This window comes from Cheilinus undulatus, linkage group 15 (assembly GCF_018320785.1).
Source record: "Cheilinus undulatus linkage group 15, ASM1832078v1, whole genome shotgun sequence".
Classification (NCBI taxonomy): domain Eukaryota; kingdom Metazoa; phylum Chordata; class Actinopteri; order Labriformes; family Labridae; genus Cheilinus; species Cheilinus undulatus.
In genome coordinates this window covers 7629405-7652954 of record NC_054879.1, presented here as the reverse complement: position 1 = coordinate 7652954, position 23550 = coordinate 7629405, and the positions used below count along the sequence as shown (strand labels likewise).

Here is a 23550-nt window from a genome sequence, read left to right as displayed (position 1 = left end):
TCAGGAATTGGCCCCCGAGTAACTGTAGCCCTAATTGTTGTCATGTGCTGGTCGCAGGATATGAACGTTATTGGCCCCTCCGACGTGCTCATGGTCAATACTCCTGGTTATATTCACGTCAGCCTACTCAGATTTCATGTAAAAAAGGGGCTAGCAGGAGAAACTCTGCATAATGTGAGAGTGAAAAATCCCACTGCTTTGATTACACATGTTGCTCACCTTGAAAACTGAAGACTTTTTTTTAGGATTTTGCAGATTTCCATAAAGTTTTATTTTTTTTAACACACAGTTTCAATCATCTTTCTCCAGAAAATTTAACAGTTTTCTTATCATAATGTCACCCAGATATAGTCAGTTCCTCCTAAACACAGCATTGGATAAAAAATGTATTCATATAAATAAACATGTGAGTCTATATGCAGTCCTATCTTAAATGAAGCATGCATTCAGCGCGAAAATCAGTGCACTTTTTTTTTCTATAGTTTATCCATTCCCAAACCTGGAAGCTGGAGGAAGTAAACAACAGTGAACAAGAACAGTTAATTCTCTGCATGATATCAAGAAAGACAAAGAAAATATTGGAACTTTGGAAACAGTACCACACAATTTGGTTGTGATGTAAGATGCTAATTAGCAGGCATTTCATTTTTCCACCACCGCCACTCTGAGCTTTAAAATTTCCATAGAGAATTGATGTGTTTCTCTAACATACAGTGCAGTACACACATAAGATTTAGTTTGCACAGCAGGGAAGGGGATGGTAGACAGGAAAAAGTAAGAAGTTGCAAACAAAACACGCCTCAGGATGCAGGTTGTCTTATTTCTCGTATATCTGGACCACATAAGGTAAAATCAACAGGACTTGTTTTAAAGGGAATAAATCGCTTGAGGCTAAGGTGTTCTTTTCTTCTTTGTACTTTTTGTTTTTTTGTGTTTTTGTTAGAAGTTTCTTAAGGGAGTGGTCGACAGTGACTGTTGTGTTCTAGATGAGCGTTACTCAGGTGCAGCTTTAATTCATGCTCAGTGGTTTAACTTAGACCTTATGCAACATCTTCACCCACAGATGAATATTCAGGAATAACAATTACAAAAAAAAATCAAAAAGAGACAAGGATGAGTCTTTGTCAGTTATGCTAATAGATACGTGTGGTGCTGTTGGTCATTATGTCTGAAGTGCACTCCCTCTGTTATGACAAATGATGAATATTTATGAAGAGAAGTGGGCAGCTTGCATCATTTGTCATATTTCCAGTGCCAGACTTTTTCTGCAGATCACTGAAGAAACAAAGCAAAAAATGAATATTCATGCAAAAATATAAAAAAAGGAAAATGTTTGCTGAGATGGAATTGAAGAAATGCCTCAGCTGATTGTTGTGATTTTTTTACATTAATGCTCTCATCCTGTTGTGTATTTATGTTTTGTTGAAGTAAATACTTTCTGTAATTAATGTCAGATCAGTTTTTCAGTCTTCTTTCCCATGCAGCTGCTCCATGCTGTGACCCTGTAGCCCGGGACCCCTGTGTCTCTGAGGAATGGGGACAGCATCAACAGCTTGGGGTGATTATTAATAACAAAACAGTGAAAGAAAATGAGACACAAATTGCATTGTGTCTGTGCTTCAGATGTGCCCTTGTTCTGCTTGATTTGCATATTTTTTTAATTAAGCTATTGTACTGCTGCACAAAACATACTTGGAGTGTGCTCATCGAGCCTTTTAAGAGTGGTTGTAGTCTGGGGTCAGCAACAGGTCATAATGTGTTGGAAAAATGTCCATTAATTACAGCTTTTGTGCTTTATTAAAGCTAAGGAGGAGAGGTTCAATTTTCCATTATCATGCTGAATTTTAAAGCCCAGTTCAGACCAAAGAATTGCAAGACAAGCTGCAACTGCTTTCAGCGGGCAGCTCTGCAACATTATAAAAGCCTGTCAGCTCACACCACTGCAACTGGAAGAGACGATGCATCATTTCCATAGCAGCGGCTCCCACAGTCGCTCAATTTAAAGTGATTTATTACTTAAATAAGTCTGTCTCTTGAGGAACAGCACTGCACATTCAGTGTCTTTATTCCTGTGATTTTGTCATCATGATGGATAAGGGTTTAAAAGGGTGATTCAACACTAATTCCTTGTCCCTGTATGGTGGCAGCACAATTTCACTGCACATGTAAACACAAAAATGCTGGTGTTTCACATAGGGCTGAACAATTCGCGAAAACAATCTAATTGCGATTTTTTTCCCCCCAATATCACCATTTGATATGTGATTATTATTAGGTTCCTCATCTTGTGTGTTTTCCAACAAATTCTAGCAACAAATCATTTTATATTATAACCTAAATTTAGTCAGGAACACGCTCATCATTCATTTAAACATTTTTTGCATAATGGATCTACTACAGTTTTACTTGGCAGAGAAAGCTTTGTCTTGGAGATGCTCATGCTTTGGCTTTCCAGGGAGTGCGTAGCTGGAAACCCCCATATGGATAGACACACTTATGACAATAGGCATTGCAAACAATGACATTATTCAGAAGAAATTAATCCATAGTAGCATGAATCTGAACATGACTGTGCAGTTAGCTTTATGCTAATAAAGGAGGAGGCTGGGGTGGGGGTGCGCAGTTTATGGGGTAGACGGTATAAATGATATAAATTTTGGCCTACTGTAGAGATGTGGACTCAACTGACCAATCGCGATAACGCTTGTTAATGACGTCATTGTATCTGCCCCAGTGTGAGTTAGCAGGCAAAAACACGTTTTTTCCTATCAAAGTCTGACGGCTGTACCGCAACTAAGTCAGTGTGCTCTCTCTCTGGCAGCCTGCCTGGGGCTGTAATACAAGCTAAGTGCTGCTTTGGCTGGTCTCAGAGCCCAGCGCTGCAGCTCTTCCTCTTACAATGGCATAAACAATCATTTAAAAGTCTATTTTAACTTATGACTTTCTTTTCTAAATCCACAGTAAGTCAAAGATCCAGGCTGCAATGTTAAATGAGGTCAGAAAAGCTGCTGTAAACTAGCTGTATTCTCCGGTACGGCAGCCAAAGCTAAGCTAACTCAATGCTAAACACAATACTTTCGTCAGGCTCTTCAAAATAAAAGTCCACGGCTGTTATTTTTCTGAAACACTTTTATTGTGAACGCCTTCACCAGGAAACGTGTTCAAGTCATTAGCAGCTTAACACACCTCATCAGGATAGAGATGAAATGCAAAAATTGGAGTGCAGTTAGAAGTAAACCTAGAGAGACTTAAAAAAATAAAATATGTTTTCTGTGTCCTATACTTAGAGATAAACTGAGTATGCCATCAAAGGTTTCTTTTAAGGGGAGAAGGAGGTATCGTCAAAGGCAAGAAAAATATCGTGATATGATTTTAAGGCCATATCGCCCAGGCCTAGGCTGGGGTGGAATAGGTGAAGCTTTGTCAGCAGCAGCATGGTGCATCAGTATTAATGCAAGCAAGGATTGGTGAGCAGTACATCATCGTTACATGGACCGCTGTGTTGAGAGGAAGAGCTGTGATTGGCTGTGAGAGCTGGGATGCAATAAATAGTGTCAGCTGGCTATCAGCCTAGGCTAGGGGTATTACTTCATGAACTAACGCTAGGCTTCATCAATATTGGATAGAATGAACTAGGGAAGAACAATTTAAAAAATATCTAATTGCAATTATTGTTGCTCATATTGCAAATTTAATATCAATTGCTTGATTGAAGGGGGGTTATTGTTTTCATGTCAGTTTTGATTAAGAAAAATGCATAAAACATGAAAGGGACAATTTTTCTTAAACCATTTTTAAAAAAATGACACTTCAATGTTTGCGACATGTGCATAAAATCTCTGCTTCTGCAAAAAATAAATGTGTTAAACTGGTATTTTGACATATTTCAAGTCAGAGCAATATAACAATGGCTGCTATTTGTAAATTGCAGCATGCCAGATTGCAATTTAATCTCATTTGTGATTAAAGCCCTAGTTTCACGCAGTCTTTTTATAATAAAGATATCTGATGAGAATAATTTATTTTCCACTGACGAATTTCTCTCCTACAGCCTTGTATCTCTCATGTATTTTACCTCATTTAGCCCTGTGAAGCACCTCACATCCAGCTCACATACACAATTTCCAAAACTCACAGCATAGTTTTATTCAACAAAATATTCTGCCTGTAACAAATGTTTGTCATAGCCCTTTTCCCCAGTTACGTGCTTACAATGTCCAGAAACCAGCCATTTGCGATTTACTGAACTGAATTGCAGGCAACAACATCTGACGATGTCATTTAAGCTTCAACAGCTCTGTTTAGAAAGCTGCAGCCATAGACAGCGACTTTCTGGAGCTGACTTGTCTTTGGACTGAGCTGGGCTTAAATTTCCTGTCATGCTGACTACTTCTGTTTAGGTTTTGTGATTTGTCTCAGATCCTTTTCTGAAATTTCACACATCCTTGTTGCTCATTTCTTTAGTAAGTACTCTGAGGCAGAGTCAAGAGGATCTCAATTTGGCCTGGCCACTTTTCACAGTCTAATGCTTGGGATGAATACCCAAGGCATTTTGTTTTTCTCACAGTGCCAGTTTAAGAGCTTTCTAGTGCTTCTCTTACAGTTTTACACAAATAAACACAATGGAAGGGATTAGGTTTACACTCCTAGTGAGAGGTGCTTTAGGAGTAAAATGATCTGATATCTGTTTGTCAGTGTCTAAGAAAAAGCTAGATTGTAATTGAAAGTTCAGATCTGTTCATTGTGTGCAAGCATGATGCATAGTTGTATCAGTAAAAGTAGTGATTTCATGCAAAATAAACACAAGAAACTTGTGCCTCAATGAAAGGATAAGTCCTAAATGAAGAAATCCCTATATCCCATTATACCTTTTATTATAGGCCCCCAAAATAATCATGTAGATGACTACTAGGTTTATCAAGAGGGAACCCAAGTTTACAGGAGCTTTGAGCTGAACTTTGGCATCCCAGAGCCCCACCCTGCCATACCATGTGGCCATCACAGCCCAAGAGATCAAATCAGAATGTTACTTAAAGTGATTTCCCTTTTAACATCAGGAATGGAGCTGATTTTGGGGAGCTCTCTGCTGCTGTGTGACATCATCTACAAAACAGATTAGCAAAATGTATCTACATACACAGAAGTAAATGATAAGTTTGTCACATGAACTTCTGGATTCATCTGTGGTGCACGTTTAATTATTAAACTAAGTTGCTGGAATCTTTTTGGCATTTGAAATCAATTATGCAAAAGGTTTGGAGTTGAGGTGTGTGTGCATGTCTGTGTGTTTGCCCAGTGTCTTGTGACACTGCAGACTGATTGTTCCAGTGCACCAAAGACTCTCATGAATAATTCATAACCTCTGACTGCAGCTGTTAAGCAGATTTCTTTCCATTTGTTGCATTTCCTCCATTTATATCCTCATTATATATTTACTTTTATATCTGACCATTTACATGATACACGTTTTTTTTCTTTCTCATCTCCTCTACTCACACTCAGTCAAGCTGTTTGCTCTCAGTTCCACACAGTATTTCTCTCCCTCTCAGTCCTTTCTCATTTATAATACAGGGTAGACTGTTTGTGTGGTCTAATTAAATTGTACCCCTGTCTTTGTCAAAGGGAATGGGATCAGTGTGGTTAAGAAGGATCTTTTGTGGGAACCTTTTCTCAGATTGCTGAGTTACTCAGTGTGAGCTTAGAGAGAGACAAAGGGAGTTAGGGATACTTTTCTTATGTAACTGTTTAATGAGAATGTAAAACTATCTACTGCATCATTGAAAACAGTCATTTTACTTCCATGTCATAATGCCTCTTGTTTGCATTGAGAAAAACTAATCCTTTATTTTAAATCTAACTTGTATTGTGGATGTTACTAACACATTTGACCCTTCATATATGTAAATGAGAGCCTTCAAAACTTACTGCAGAGGTGTTTTTGATTTAAGTCCATATAGGACTGCTGAGCATGGAAATTTCAGACAAAATATGTAAATCTGGATTCTGGTTCCTCAGTCACTACAGAGCAGAGAGTTAAATGATGACTTTGCTTTTTACAAAGTTCTTTCTTTACTTGCTCTCACTTTCTTACAGTCAATCAGAAGTTGTGAAGAGAATCAGTCCACCTGAGGGGGCTATCAGGATTGGAAGATTTTTAGCTGTCAGACATGCCTATTTTTTAATAATCCATATTTGGGACTTAATCTACTCTTACATGTAGTCTGAAGGAATCCTGTCTATTTTTGATTAATCTTTTAATGCTCAATTAAAGTCCATGGTATAGTGCTGTAAGTCCACAAGATGCTGATTTTGTTGGTGTTTTACAACAGTTACCCTGCTGGGTCCTAGCCTGGTAAAGCTAATGTAGCATAGCTTGGCTAAGCATAGCACACCAGGTGTCACTTTTAGGTTGTTTCAACTGAGCAGTCTGGTTGAGTTTGGTTCGCATTTTTTTGTGCTTCCATAGAGCAAAAGTTGGAATGGGTCCCCAAAACAACCCATACTGTCCCAGTACCCTTCTCTAGGGATACCAGTCTTACCTGTCTGTCCCACAAAGATGGAGCTACACACACAGCAATGAGGGCTTGCCCTGACATCATGTCAGGTAAACCGCTCGGCTCTGGGCTGCAAAACGTGGAAGTTTTTTGTTTTCGCTCTGTGGTTCCACAAGGTTTCTGCTTTCAAGTGTAAGAACAGAAGCATGTTGTAGCAGAGTTTTTACAATTAATTAACAGTCAGTCACTTTTTACTCAGTAGTCAGCACTAGGGCTGGGCAATTAATTGCAGTTGAGATTAAATCACAATATGGCCTGCTGCAATTTTCAAATCGCAGAAGGTGCAATATTTCTTTAACCTGAAATTTGTGTCAAAATACCAGTTTAAAAGTTTTTTTTTTTTTGCAGCAAAGACATTATGCCTTATGTATCATGCAGTCATTTCAGTGGCATATTTTTAGAATAGTGTATAAAAAAATCCTATTTTCCTCATTTTTGTCTGTTTTTCTTGTTAAATATGAGAGTTGTAATTAAAATGATCACTCCCTTTAATACAACAGTTCATATCCAATTTGCAAAATGAGTCAAAATCATCACAATTAGATATTTTTCAAAATTGTCCATCCCTGCTTTAATCTAATATTATTTTGGTTGTAGTATAAAATTAATTATTGCTTGTTTTTGTTGTAAAATACATGAGATGAGGAACTTTATGAAAAATCGCATTTTAAATCGCAATCGTAATATTTGGTAAAAAAAATCGCAATTCGATTTTTTTCCTAAATGGTTCAGCCCTAGTCAGTACTGACTGAATAATTGTACCATCACTAGTGGGCTTTTTGACAACCTCAGAGCAGACAAGGCCTCACATCTCCCCTGAGATCTCTGGTGCCCAGACCCTAGGTTTTGAACTGATGGCGTATTTGAGAATATATTGGTTGATCTAGTTTTCAGGTTCTGATATGCACAATTAAAATGCAAAAACTAATATGTGTGGACATTTCAGTTTCCCCTGGAGAACCACTCAAATGAGCACCTGTGGGTCTCTGGAATCACTTTATTGATAACCTATCAGCATCTCTGAATGTTAACAAAGCAATTTAAGACTGAGTCCTTGTACAAACAAGCCTTTAATTGGTATTAAAGGCTACACAGATAGAAGGGGAGAAAGATAGAGAGAGGGAAGGACTGTGCACATTTATCAGCTAAATGACCTAACTAATGCCACTAATATTGACTTAAGGTATTGCTCTTCCTGCTCACATATCCGTGTAGCTCTTAAATGTGGTTACACTGAAAAATTACACTGAAGGTGTGATTTCAAGGAATATTCGCCAAGATCCAGCTTCAGTTCCTCCCCATAGTCCTTCCATTTGCAGTCCTGTCTTAGCTGAGGTGGTTTATCTGTGCTCACCAGGGATGTTATGATACACATTCTTCACACTATGGTACATACAACAATACTGGCTTTAATATATATCAGTATTATATATTTAAAGATCATTTTACAGATTTTTAAAACAAATGAGATTGAATAAATATGGATAAATATTATCAATTAATTTCCGTTCTCTGAACAGTAAAAATGCAAAATATCCTTTTCCTTTTTTTTCTCTCCAAGTCTTACTCTTTTCGTTTTGAGGTGTTTTACAATAGTTATTAATGATTTTTTTAGATAAAAAGTGACAGATTTTATGTGACAGGACTTTTTAATGCTTGTTTGAAAATAATGGTTTTAGAATAAACTTGAATAAAACTAGCACATGTACAGTTTAGCACTGATGAGGAATACGTCCGTGTGCTGTGGAGCTGTGCCTGCTTGAGGCATGATTAAAAGACCCTTGGGTGCATTGGTACATACTCTTTAATGAAAGCATGAGTGGTCAAACATGACTTGCTGTCAGTGCAATAACATACATAAATGCTCCTTTTTTAATTTACCTTGTTGCACTGTGAGTGAACATTGTTTGGACCACTCATGTCTTAATCAAAGAGACTATTTTTGCATTAATTTCAGTCTGAGGGCATTTTTGTTTCTGTCTAGCCCAGTTGAATAAGTATGTGGATATCTCATTGCCTGTTTTATTATTGACAGGGAAAATAGCTTTAAACAAACAGAGTTGCAGCGAGAGTGTTTAGCGCTCCAGCACAGAAAGCTTGTATAACAGCTTAATTTTAAATCCAATGCCTTTGTGTTATCTTCTGTAGTGGTTCCCAACCTATTTTACATTGCGCTCCCCTTTATGTATATAAGAAGAACTGCACTCCCCCAGGACCCACATGGAAAACAAGGCATATTACTGTCAAAAATACACATAAATTTGAATTGTTTTATTGTGTAAAGCCCAACACAATAGCCCAAACCACAGTTGTTATTAGCAAAGGGTCTTGGTATGAACCATTCATTTGGGTTTTATCATGATTTTAGGTAGTTTGAGTGAACCTACTTTCAACAACCTCAGAGCAGACAGCCCCACCCCCCCTTCATGCAGCTGCCTGCAACGATGAGCTAGTTAGTTGTTCTTAATGATCACTGCATCACTGCTTAAGCACCAGTAGCATCTTGTAGGTACTACATGGTTTAGCACTATTTTGATCTAGAAGATGGAAATTAGGATTAACGATATTCAGCACAGGAATGTGAACGTTAGCTTTTAAAAATCATCAAAGGCCAGCACTGCTAATGTTAGCCACATTCTGCAAACCAACTTTGCATCGATATGGTGGGACATTGTGTACCTTTTCTTACTTTGCAGTGAAAAGTTGGTTTACAGAATGCATTAATTTGACTTTAGACTCGTCAGCTGAAAGCAATAATGTTTTGCTTTGGCAAATTATAAGAAACATCACTAATAATCATGTGTGTTGAATGAAAGACGAGGAAGTTTTGACTTAAATTAGAGCAAAAGATGTGGCAAAACAAAGAGGAGAGTAATTTCCTTCATAATGAAAGCACGTCATAGATTTTTTTGCTACATATGTTTTCCCAGGCCTCCATCCGTGACACACTGAAAATGCTCTTGCACCAGCTGAGAGCAGAAGACCTAAGGTCATGGTCTTTAAAGTTCAGCCATTGATCATAATTATTACTTACACAGTGTGTATGGTATTTTGGCTTTTATTTCTAATCATCTGCCCAAATCCTTTGCACACAAATAACTTGTAGTAATCCAAAACTCAAAGTCTTTACTTGCCTCTGCTGTCTATTCACATCTCCTCTTTATCTGTTAACATCTAACGGGAGAATTCAAAAGCAGATAGGACCCTTAAATGTCTCAAAGAGCGGAATTACATGTTTTGAACCATCAGCTGTAGTATTGTAATAACTGAGGGCCTCAACAGGAAATCGAAAATTGGTGGTTGTCACAAAGCACTTGTACTTGTAAATGGATTTTTAAAACTGTTGTTTTCTTCTTCTTGTCTGTGCTTCCAGATGAAGGTTACTACCAAAGTGGAAAGTTTCAGTTTGAAATCGACGTCCCCGAAGCCTATAACATGGTGGTAAGTGGTTCAGTTCCCTCTCGTTGCTTCGTCAAAGAAGTCAGTTTGTGACCACATGCCTGTGTGTTTGTGTTGACAGAATTAGGCGGTAGCTTTCTGTTTTGGTCTGAGAAATAACAACCCCTCCAGGTTTGCTGTCAGACTGTGGTTGGTTCTGATTGCACTGTTATTTTGTGTATTAGTGAGTACAGAACAAAAAAGTGGTTCAAATTTTTTAACAGCAGGCACCAACTGAAATGTGTGTGAGGGGTGTTAAAATTATGTAGGAAAATTAAGATGCTCTGCTTGAATCTGGCTAATGGAAGAAGTGTAAATCATTATTCCCTCAGCTCTTCCTTAGTGTGTTCTTTCATCAGTTCTTGCTACACAGGCATTATCTCCCCATGTCATTGTTTCTAGCTGTATTTGTCTCTGGACGTTTTTATGCCTATTGTCTTTTAAACCAGGGTAACACAAACACATGCAGCAATCTGTTGCATTATAACACCTGCTCAGGAATGTTAAATAATGAACATTCATCATGAATTGTTAATCAGTTCATAAAATGCTGTCTAGAGGTATTCAGGTTGAAAATTGCTCCTGTGGGAGGTGTAGGGCATAATCACTGTGACCAGACAGAAAAAATAAGTCCCTAAAGGGTTTCTCTAATCTCAGTTACTACTGAAAAAGTCGCTTTCAATCCATAATGGAGTTAAATTGCAAAACTGCAGCACAAGCAAGCCAGGAAAGTGATAGTCCTGACTCCATGGAGAGTAATTATAACAGCAGGTAGGTCTTACTTTCATGCCTTTTAGCCTGCTCATCAAATTAATTGAAAAGAGCTGCCTAGAACTTTGCAGCATCTTACAGTAGCTCACGTTACAACAGTGCATTCTCTGACTCAGTAGACAGTCCGTCATTGATTTCTCTTCATACATACTGGCTTCAGGGTGTGACTAGACTGTAAACGGGTTTCTGTCTATCAGGTTAGCTTCATTTAGGCTCTACACTTACATGAAAAGCCAGTGCTAAGAGCTGACAACCCTCCTCAAAAATAAAAGCTGGCAATTAAAATGGATTTCTATCAATGAAAGAACATCTGGCTTTAATTAACACTTCAGAAGTGATTTAAATATGTGCCAAAATGAACTCAAACAACTGATAACAAGTTCTTGTAACTTCTGAAAAAAAAATCCCTCATATCCATTTATTTATTTTTCAGAATAACATGTAAATGGCAGAAGCATGCTGAAAGTATTGCAGCTTCAAAATACATACAATGTGGTGACATTTTCCTACTATGTCATCCATCAGATAAAACAACAGAATCTGGTCAGACTATTTATGCATGTTTATCATCCCTGAAACAACTTTGTTGACAGCTCATTTTAGAATATCAGCCACTGTGCAATCAAATATACTGTATATACATCCCTTTTAGTCCATCTGCAGATTATCTACTTCTTGCATGCAGCTTCAAAGTCATGGTTTGCAGTAATAGCCTCTCTTGAACTTCAAATAACCCTCATTTACATTTTAATGCATTGCAAATAGCTGAGCTTGGTTCACTGAATAATCCCTTTATTTCCTGACCATACCTCTGTAAATATAACCTAAATTACATATTTTTCCATGCCTTTTATGAAAAAAAGCAACAATAGGTTATTTACAGCCACATGATCCTGATGATGTGGGAATGCCAGATGGGGGGCAGGAAGTGAGGGACAGCCATTAGGGATGTCAGTCCTTTAAAGCTGTAAATGCACCTCCACACTGCAGTTAGCATCAGACAATTACTACGTGCATTAGGTTTGATCACTACCCTTTACAAAAAAGGTATTTTTTCCCACAGTTGAACTGATTTACCTGGCATAGAGGCCTGGCACTCAGTCCTGCAGACCTTCTAGTGTCTAGTGTCGCCCATCAAGATGGAGACAAGAGTCTAGCACAGTGTTGTTCTGAGCTAAAAGGCTAACTCTGCCCTTTCAACAGTTTATCACCCTTGTTTTGTCTCAAACATGCTTTTAATAGAAACCCTGGTACAGGGGTAAGAAAACCTGGTACAGGGGTAAGAAACCAAGAGCCATGCTGTTCACAAATGTTACCGTTCTACAAAACAGCTCTTCTATGTGAATCGCAGTAGCAAGTTTCTATTTGAGTGCTGGATTTCTTTCATTTTCACTGTTCTTTAATCCACATTTAAAAAGCCAAATTGGCACCAAATGAGGAACTATTTAGGAGCTAAAAGACTGGCTGTCATTACTGAACTAAATAATCCAGATCTCTGAAAAGAGACAGATCTTATATCAGTGGAAGCACGGCTAAGGTGAGGTTTACTGTGACAAACTCAGCTGAAAAGCTTCGTTGAAGTGGACCATACTGGAGTGTTGTCTGACTCCATCCATCTAGTCTTTAGATTGTTGTCTCTGTTTATCTGACTGTTTTTTTTTTGTTTGTTTGTTTTTTTTAATAAAAATACTTTGCCTGAGTGTATCACGCCTGTCAGGACTCAAAAGTCACTCAGTATTTTTTTCTTTTCACAATTTGAATGATGATACAGACATAAAATGAATGAAACTTTGGCATTTTGACAGTGCTTTTCTGTGCAGGAATCACTTCCTGCCCCCTGGAGTTCTCCGCTGTGATATTGCATGCGCTGCAGTTCCGAGTAGCTCTTAACCCTATGCAGAGGATGATGCATGTAGCTGAGCTGCACCTCCTCAAAGATGTAACTGCAGGTTCAGGTGACAAAGATAGGAAGCCCTGGGATTGGTCCACTCAGTAGCACATGTAACTGCCAGTCTTTGACCAGTATTTAAAGGCATATTGTGTGTACTCTGGTGAGAGATAAATGTCTGCAGATGACTATACAACAGTTAAAATGTAATTACTGGCAGGAACTTGGGAATATCAGGCACATTCCTCATCCAAGTCTCTCAGTGGCCAAATGACTACAAAACACTCTCATGTCTTCTGCCTTAGGTTGGCCACACTCTAGATTATTTTAAGCCCAATTTGAGGCCAGATTTGCCTATTTGATGATCATGGGGGCGTACCCCGAGTGGAGGCTTGTCACAAACAGTTATATGTCTGAATATTTCTCAAGTGTGTGGTGCCAACATGATTATTTTACTGCTCAAAATGACATTGTAATGCCTCTGATGGAATACCCACAACAACCAAGAGAGGGACCAGACCAAGTAGCGTCACCAGCAGACTTTCACCTCTCATAAACAATAACACAACTTTACCTTCATTCCAGCTAGGACTCCATTCATATTCTTTCCCCTTTTTAGGATTTTTTCTGCAGCTGTAACACATGCAATGACAGCCTGTTGCCTGTCAAGACTGTCTAGGGATATCATGGCAGAACTGTTGTATAATCATGTTATCACTATTATAAGCCACCTGTTGTATCCTGTTGTTTTGTGAGTTTCCCTGAGATTCCTGCAGGGTTATTATTTACCTGCTATATAAGATGGTGAATTTTAATCTGACATACCTGGAGTAAGATCAGACTTAACAGTGAACAATCAGATTTCTCTAATTGTCATGCAAACTATGCATTTGCTGAAAACCAGTGTAATACCCAAATATGCATTCATTTTTCTATCTTTACATATTATATGTTTTTCATTTCATTTTATTATTTTCTATTGAAAATGTGAATGCGTCAAAACAATTAAAGCATTGCACAATGGCCTGAACTTCCTCAAAAACAGTTGATGACAGGAGCCAGTGACGTCTATTTGTCTCCCTGTATTATAAGCACATGTAACTGTATCATTGGAATATGGTAAGCTGGCTGTAGATGGTTAAATTCTGAAGAAATCCTGTTTGTTTACACAGACTAAACAAGCTGAAGGCCCAAAGCAGAGTGGGACATGGAGTTTAACAGACACAGACGGCACAGAAATGTCCATGTTGACTAAACACGGCAAACAAACCATCTGTCAACATTAGAGTATTGAGGGCTGTTTTATCACGGCTGAAGAATCACAAAAACACAAACAAAAAAACATAAAAAATAGATGAATAAACTACACAAGACATTTAAAACACATCACCACAGACCGGAATGTAATTCATTGTTGTATCATACTGAGATCCAAGCGGTGACACTGCTGAATGGACTGAACTTCCATCCATGACCCAGACTTCTTCTTGCTTAAAGTAAAGTTATATTTTGTCATTTTTCCTGAGAATCCTTTTTTGGTTTCATATCACAGAGCCAGTCATCAAAATTAAAGTCAGGGTCATCAATCCTAATCATTGCTGCTGGGCTGTATTTGTATGTTATTCCCTTGATGCATTTTCTTGACCCTGTGTTTGTTTAATGTGAGCTCTAATAAGTAAATATAATGTTGTTTTAGGTTCCTCAGAAAAGCACTGAAGAATTAGACAATGCTTTTCTTGATTAGTATTTACAAAAACAAAGCGAAAAAAGGGGCTTACATCCGTCTGATGACTTTAAACTTTTGTCATTTTAAAGAAGGCAGCATGAATTGCTGCAAAAAAATAGTAAAGAGTAATTTCTATCAAAGTGACGTACTAACTGTAGCTGTAACAGAAGCAACATATCATCACATATAATGCACCATGTAATGCTGAAAACGTGTTGATGAGTAGCTGAAGTGTTGTTAGAAATTGCTTTTTGTATTTACTCATCTTTATTTCAGCTTTTTGAGACAGTAATTATGAGACAAATCCTTCAGTATTGTTTATTTCAGGTCTATTTGGAGCTTAAAAATATTATAAAATAACAAAATATTTAAGTCTGTCTATCCCCATGCTTACTTTTCTCTGTCCTCTCTGTTTTTTCCAGCCTCCTAAAGTGAGATGTCTGACCAGAATATGGCATCCCAATATCACAGAGAACGGAGAGATCTGTTTGAGGTACTATGGCTTAGACTCTTTTCTTTTTCTCACAAGTTCTTGTAGCTTTTATCTCAGGTGTTGTATTTTTTTTAGTTGTGTAATATTGTTCTTCCTGTATAAAGAATGACTGGTGCATTATATGAAATACATTACGTCCTACATGGGAACTTTTTCTTCTGAAATAAATCAAGCAGATGCATGAACTTTGTTTTTTTTTTTTTTGTTTTGTTTTTTTTTTTTTTTTGCCTTTCTTTCATGCAGCTTATTGCGGGAACACTCTATTGACGGCACAGGCTGGGCCCCCACCAGAACATTAAAGGTAAATAAGTTTCTTTTTTTGCACAATCAAAGCAAAGTTTGCACCAATTTTGAGGTCAGGTGTTTTAAAGAAATGCATCATGGCTATTAATTTAGCTGTCAAAATGAACAACATTTGTTTGCTTTATGGATGCACGGTTGAGGATTTTTTCAAATATATGATATGCTGATATTTAAAACACCGTTTTCCTGATACCGATAGCAAGACTGATATAGACAAAGTTCTACCTCAAACTCTGCAAACTTAGTCCTAACCTTACAAGGTGAAGTAAGGGATTGGCCATGTTTTTGAATATTCAGTCATGTAAATGATTAGCTAAATTATTTGTTTACCTCAGTGTGTTTTCAAGTAAATAGATGAACCTAGTTAAGATTAACACCAGGCAAGTGGCTTTCAAGTAATACTTCTCTTTGAAATGCACATCCCCTCCTGCTGTTTTGTTCATCCAAAGTATCGTCAGTAAATACTGGCAGAAATTTGGTTTAGCCGCCAGTACTATGAATTTACCTTTTAAGCTATTATCTGCTGGAATAGATATCATGTAAATAATACTGTGCATCGGTAGTTCTCCTCTGTCCTTTAAGTGGATAATACATTACACCAATAGTAACATTTGAAGCTCCTCTACATTTCAGCAACCTTTTGTTTTATGATGAAGGTCTGACTGGTTTTTACAGCACACACATCCATTTTTAGTAAAATTAGATGTTGGTAGCATTTGATATGATTTAAATCTTTTACTAGCTGACTCAAGCATTATCCCATTAGTTTTCTGTTTCCTACATCAGTTTTGAATCCAGTTTTAATACAGTAATGCTTAAACGATCAACACAAAAACAGGCATATTATCAGGTTTTATTCATGATGATCATAAATATGGATGGGTACTGAGACATACTGGGCCTTTCTGTACGCCTCTTTAAATGTCAGAGTTAAAGATGCTCAAGTTCCTTTACTTTTCGTTTCTGTGAGCTGCTTACCACAATTTTAAAAAGTCCAATTTTAGTGGGACTAAATATAATAAGTCTTTAGAAAATAAGTGTATAAACATTTCAGCCAAAGGTAAATGGCAGTTATTTGGAAAAAGTAATTCAATATATCTGAGTTTAGTTGAATTTATTATGTGAATAATAGTTTTTTTTTAATTTTACAATTAAAATTGTGTATTTACATGTTGTCAAGCACTAAATTTCCTCGTTTTTTTACTTAAAAGTATTGATTCAAGCACAGTTTAAGCAGCAGCAACATTTTTGAGGTAGCACTGGTATTGGAGAAAAATCTAAACAATACCCAACCCTAATCATAAAGGGTGCAGATATTGTTTTGGTTTCTTTCACTATTTACACTTAACGATTGCTTGCACTAAAGAAAGTGAAAAAAGACACTGGGTGGGCCACTTAGATTCATGCCTGTTTGAGTCCAAAGCTCCCCATGCAATGACAGAAACCTGTGAGCCTAAATAAGGATGTCTGTAATCCTGTAGCGATGCATTATACTCAAACCCTTAGGAAATAATAGAAACTGGCAGGTTGAATATAGTAAAACCTTCACAGACTGGGTGATTTAAGCCTAAGAAGACCTGAGTGGGACACTCCTTGACATTACACCCTCTTTATATTCCACCTATTTTGTTACCTTCTTAAACTGACAAAACGATGGTTCAAGAAACACTTCAGAGTGCTGTTGAAAACACTGTGAAATCCTCTGAGGACACAATGAATAATCTCTCACAGAGCCGTGTTAGATAAACTTCACAACAAAGGCCTTTTCAGTGGTACATAAAAGAGCGCCTTGACTACTTAAGCTTTACTCTTTACTCAGAAGAGCTCTGCTTGCAAGTGAAGCACTGTACGAGGAATGAAAGCAAGGACACCCTCTGCTTTACCTATTCAAGATTTCACTAAAATTATGCACTATAAAAACTTAGGTGTGAACCAAATGTGTTTAAATGGTAACTGTGTGCCTCTGTCAGGATTTTCCTAGACCCAGAATGTCTTTAATTGTTGAAGGGGAGGATTGAAAGTCTTTCACCTGCTGCAGCAGAAGGCCCCCTTATTTATTAAACCTCTACATGAAAAGCTATTGTTGATGTTTTCCATTAGAATTGAACATATAGGAGTTTTTTCAGAAGTACTTGAATGGCCTTCTCTTTTCTAGTGTGAGTTGTACAAGTTTAGAGCACCGTGCAGCAGAAAATCTTCTTTGAAAACCTCTTCAGTTTTCTGCCAGGGCTGCTCTTGAGGTTATTGTCAGGATTTCTCTTATCTTTGAGAGTTCTCCTGCTTTGAAAAGTTTGTTTAAATGGAGACTGTCCTTCCTCTTTTAACTCATTTCTGGTGTTGTTGTGCACACATGAGCGTACGTGTTCTTTCTTCCCTGTTTTAATACACAGCACTGACCTGCTTCTTGTGCAGAAACAAAGGTTTAGGGTGCTCTCACACTAAGCAAACCATACAGAGCCCAAGCACACTTAACGCCCAAAATGAAGTTTGTTTGACTATTGTGAGTGCCACACACCAGGCTCAGGCCCTGGCACCAGAAAGAGGTGAGCTCCAGGATGGTAGCACTGCTCTTTCACATGAAGAAGCACAGATGTGCAGCATGGACATAATGTACAATTGATTCAACTGTTCCTCTCAACAGTCATTATTTGGTCTACTCAAAATGAGGCATAAATTGAGTAAAGTTACTGTCGAGGTGTTTCTCTGTTGTGCTGACTCTCTTAGATGGGTCATTTTATGACAGGACGTATCCATGCTTAGGCTCAGAGCGATATGAGAGTGCAGGCCACCAGGGAGGAGTGGGTAGAGGGGACATGTGATGTATGGCTTGGATGCAGTTGTTTGGCCATGGAAACACATTCCATGAAGCTCTCTACGCACTGTTCTTGAGCTAATCTGAAGGCCACATGAAGTTTGGAGGTCTGTAGTGATTGACTCTGAAAGGTGGCGACCTCTGCGCCCAGATGCTGAAGCACTATGCACCTCAGCATCCGTGCACAGAGGTCCGTCATGTTATGTGGCCTACCACTTCGTGGCTGAGTTGCTGTCGTTCCCAGTCACTTCCACTTTGTTATGATACCACTGACAGCTGACTGTGGCATTTTTAGGAGCGAGGAAATTTCATAGCTGGACTTGTTGCACAGGTGGCATCCTATCACAGTAACACGCTAGAATTCACTGAGCTCCTGAGAGTGACCCATTCTTTCACAGATGTTTGTAGAAACAGTCTGCATGCCTAGGTGCTTGATTTTATACACCTGTGGCCATGGAAGTGATTGGAACACCTGATTTCAATTATTTGGATGGGTGAGTGAATACTTTTGGCAATATAGTGTAGGTGCCTCAGCACGGTATGGGGCATCTTGCCCTAGTCCAGTGTTTCCTATCATTTCACTAGACTATGATGCCCTGCAACAGTCTAATTCTTTCCGACATAGTCCGATTAGCCCCACCAATGTTACGTTTTCATAAAGCCAATACCCCATCAGCCTGCTCTGCAATGATCCCGTGCACGCACATGAGCCTTGCTGTGTGCAAGGCTAACAGCTCTGGAATGTATGGCATGGACAGACATTCTGCACTGTGTGATTGTGTTTCAGACATTCAGAGCCTAGTGGAGATGAAGCATTGAAATCTTGAACACCAACCTTTGCCTGCACTTGTTCCTCTCCACCTTATACCCACGTAGGATCTGCACATCCACGTGGTGTTCTGTGCTCCTGCTGTCTCTTTTCACGCATGTGGAGAAAGAGAGACAACCCTGCCCACTTGAACATGCTGTGTTCATTGGCACAATCACAGAGAGCAGTCACTAAAGGACATCTGAAGGAGAACCCGCAGACTATCCAAACAACAGAAAAGATTGTCATTGTCACAAAATCAAACAAAGAAAAACTACTTTGAGATGCATGAGTTCTTTGAAATGAATCTCAGTATATTGTGTTCAGATTTGCATGAGCATTTGTCTGCAGCTTGCTGTTCCATTCACCATGACAGGAGGGTAAGGGGGGTGAAAACGCACACCAAGCCTTAAAGAACATATTCTCCATAATGGAAAATTGTCCAGCTAGATAATGTCCGTCATATTGGAATGCCATTTGACACATTCTGTGTTTCTGCATCACTGAATATATTATGTTTCACTCTGCTTCATTTCAGTCTGTTCATGCATGAAGAAGAAATCTATTTGCAGAGAACATAACTAAAAAATATTACAAAACACCAATGTGATTGCTTTCTGTCAGTGGTCAGATCCAATATGCTTCTATTCTGCAGCACATCTAAAATATAATTTGAACCAACTTAGCCTTATGAACCCACTTAGCTGTAATATTGCTTTACCAACCAATCCCCTTTCAAGAATTTTTTAAAAGTCCTGCCCTTCCCAAACGCTTCTGTGGGAGCTTTCCAGATGAATGTGAAATATTTTCATGTAATGGAGGTATGAAACAGTATCTTGCTCTAGCTGTTTACTGCCAACAGGGCTTTATGTTTTAAACTTCTGGGATCCTTCAATTCTCAACCACAGGCATAAAGGACAGCACACTTACACAACCCAAAGACTAGTCACTGGCAAACACAGAATTCTGTCAGGCATTTCAGCAGGCATCCCAGGTAGCTGTGGTCAGCCATATACAAGGTTTGAGCCTCATCTTGTTAACCAAAAAATAGTTCAAGAAATGCTAAGCTGTGCCAGAATCCAAATTTAACCACTGTTTATGAAGAGTAGCTGTTCCTCAGTTAAGTCATATCCATTTCACAAATTTCAGTCTACAAAATGGTGGACCTAGTGGCTTTCACACTAGGGGCCCGGTCCCGGATCCGAGTGCACTTGAGCCCAAAGTCCGGTTCGTTTTGGTAGTGTGAATGCAAATGAACCGCTCCCCGGCCCACTTGGGGAGGTGGTTTCAGGCGCGATTCAAGTGGACTCTGGCATGGTTCGGATGAGATGTGAATGCAACCGCGCTTGGATACGGGACAGAGCGTCATATCAGCTTTATGACATCATCAAAAAAACTAAACTTCTTTCAACAGCATGGCAATTTATTCACATTTTTCCTCAATAAAGGGCAGAAATCATCAGAATCCAGTCAATAAACGGTGTGTTGTGACTCACCTTTGGGATGAGCACAAGTTGGAGTCAGTGAGAGGAGGTGCGAAGGCAATAAAAGTCTCCTGTCACCTCAGAAACTGCTGTATCTGCCCAGCACAAGCCCATTTAATCCTCTGAGCTGTAGTAGATGTGCAGATATGAAGAGCGAAGTTGCTGGCATCTTAAAAAGTGATTTTAATCATCCATGGCTGCAGGATGGACTTTTTGCGGGTCAAAACAAAAGCAGTCTGCACTTGGGTCATGACCCCAGTGGTTGCTATGGTAGCTTCTTCTTCTTTCTCCTCCTTTGCGGGTTTGTAAACCAACTACATGCATACCGCCACCTGCTGTTTCACACCGAGTAAATACACAAGTGCGCCCGGGCACGGTTCGATATTGCTAGTGTGAAAGCAAGCCGGGGGGGGGGAATCACGCTACGGCACGGTTCGAAACAACTGGGCTTAATGTGAAAGCGCCCTGAGCTTCTCTGAAAGATGACAGAGAAAAGAGGCATCATACTTGAGACAAAAAGACACGTTACATTATGGATGACTGAGGTGTCTTTAACCCCAGCAAAACAGCCAAAGATTAATTTTCATAGCAGAAACTGAGGGAACAAGTTTAAATAGCAGCTAATGGTTTATTTAGGCCAAATGAAAAGCACATCCAACAAACATTCACCAGGCTACATGAGAATAAAACAGTTATTTCTGGATTGTTACGGCAACCAAAGACCAACATAGCTTCCTCAATTTTTACCCCTTCTATGGGAACTTTTTCTGTGTTACTGCAGCTTTAGATATGATTCCAATAATACTAAGAAAGGAGAGGAGAGAAAGCTTGTTTGGATGTTTGTATAGTTGAGTTGTGTAATTTAAGCAGATGTTTTCTGGAAAATAAGCAGCTTATGCAAAGAATCACCTGCTTTGTTTCAGAGCAAAAATACTGGAAGTACACATCCAGGTAGGAATAACCTGTGTTAAGGAAGCATCAGTGTTTGTCAAATGCTTGAGGATGTCTTATGACTACCTGGGAAATGAGATTTGGAGCGTGTAGGAGGTGGTATTCATAAACCATCACACAGAAAACATGTTTTTTTAATTTCCTTTTTTTCCTGATCTCAACTTGGATTTGCATTTCTTTGCTCTGATCCTCCAGATTATTGAGATTAGTCAGTATATATTCAATTTCAAGGATATTTTGATTATTTTGTGTTTCTGCAGTGTTTTCAGAAAGACAAAAAAATCTAATATCCAGGAAATTTAAAAAATGAATAAATGTCATAGCTTTGCTGTGGAAGTTATGTTGCTGATAATTATGTTCAATGAATATCAAGCCCTGCTAAACACACCCCTTGTGTTTTATAATGCAGTAAGTCTTAGTTATGTATTGTTTTTGTTTTAAATCCTTCGACTACTTTCCCTCAGCCTTGATTCTAAGAAGGCACAACAAGAAAAGCAGCTTTGCATACTGATTTAGCGCTTAGCTTTCCGTATGTTTGTGTCGGTCGAAGCAATAATAACCAATGAGATTGTAGTCAGGCTTAACAAACACACTGTTAGAGTAGGTTTCATGTTACTGGCATGAATATGTTTCCCTAATGTTCTACTGTTTGGATGCATGCATTTAAGCTCTGTATCAGCTCACAGTAAAGTTGAGATGAAAGCACAGCGAGCATTGGGAGGCTTACAGCTTAGACATCGGAGCAGCCTGCTGGCTTGCGATCCGCTGCCGGAAACTAAACTGTATGTGTGTCAGCGAGTGTCACTGAAAGTGCACACAATATGTGAGAAAAGGTAAGTGCAAAAGCTGTGAGTCAGACAGGATTGTGTTAGCCTTTGAGTGGGTGATGATGTCCCTCTTTGCTGGTCATCACTTGTCTCCTCTTCAGCCCACACAGACACACCTACACACTCTGTGTCATGTAAAATCATTTATAGAAAATTACTTATATAGACAACTCTATGCATTTGCAAAGCTTTGAGCACAAACATAGGTCAAATATTACTTGTTGTCTAATCCTATCTTCTCTTTTGTAAATCAAAACCCTTTTGTTGACATGTGAAACTGCATTAAAACTTTTAGTAACTTTAAGCTGCAGCTAGACTTGTGATAACAGAAACTAAAAAAGGAAATGATATTTGGGGTGGGTGGACTCAAAAATTTGGAAGGAGCAAGAGTTGGAAAATAATTTACATTCAGCCAATGTAAAAAAAAGTGCAATTACTCTTTTGTAAATTGTGAATAGTTTCAAGACTTTTTGTCCTAGAATGATTATCTTTTCAGTTTTGGTCCCTAAGAGATGGAAGAACAAGTTTGTGGAAAAACGGTTATAATTATTTGCTGTGTGTCACACATTTTTTAATTTCTGTTTAGCTTCTCTTTTGTCTGTATAGGCCCATAACATTTTCAAATTCAAGTGACATTACTGAAGTATATATGTTCTGAAAGTCCAGTGTGTCCTGAAAAAAGAATGTTAGAGCTTGACTGTGCACCACAGGGTTGATGTTTTACAAGCTTTTTAAGACAAATCAAGGTAAAAATGTAGCTTAATGCTTGAGGGGTTAAACAAGTGGCTTTCAATTATAAACTCTATGGAATATTTGATGAAACCCAAGTGATGGCAGCCATTTGGCAACTAAAGGGGGCTTTAAAGCCAATTGCTGTGGTTACTGTATTGAAAATGCTCTACTAGGAAACTGACAAAGAGCTGGAGCTGAGGCTGGTCTCAAACCTTCTGGCAAACAGTAAAGCAATGCTGGCTTGCAGTGATATCAGCTGTAACCATTATTATGCAAAACTTTTATCCTTCTTCAAACCAAAATTGATGATTCTTCTAATCTTTTTAACCAGGTGGTAAACAGGGTTACCCTGACATGCCAAGTGGATTTGTTTCACACATCCATCAGGAAAACCTTCAACACTAAGCGTTTGGGAAAGGGCAGAGGCTTTGAAAAAAAAAAACTCGGAGTGTGATTGGATTAACGTTCTGTCTGTCACATCTCTACGGGCCGATCAGAGCAACAAAACATGTGACTTGGCTGCAACCGAGGTGCGCTGCGCAGCTACCAAGGAATAACGCCATGTCAGTACATGACTTTTGTCATTTTTGAAAAGAAAACTCACTGCTGTTCTTTGTTCTTCTTTTAACAAAGAAAACACTAATGTTTTCCACCATTATTGCACTGACCTCTTGTTGCTGCTTGCATATGTCACAACTCTGCTGCGCCTGAAAGTACTGACCCTCGTCTTTGATTGGTCCTGTCACTTTCTAACTGGGCCCAA

The 23550-nt window shown here is 38.6% G+C and overlaps 1 protein-coding gene across 2 annotated transcripts in view; it reads left to right on the top strand.

Moving 5' to 3' along the window:
- Window positions 1-23550, top strand: part of ube2f (ubiquitin-conjugating enzyme E2F (putative)) — a 77782-nt gene that overhangs the window by 18320 nt on the left and 35912 nt on the right. For both annotated transcript variants that reach the window (XM_041807121.1, XM_041807122.1), the window contains 3 exons: window positions 9928-9995; window positions 14800-14870; window positions 15114-15171. In XM_041807121.1, coding sequence (XP_041663055.1) covers window positions 9928-9995; window positions 14800-14870; window positions 15114-15171 — 197 coding nt within the window. The remainder of the gene's footprint in view (window positions 1-9927; window positions 9996-14799; window positions 14871-15113; window positions 15172-23550) is intronic.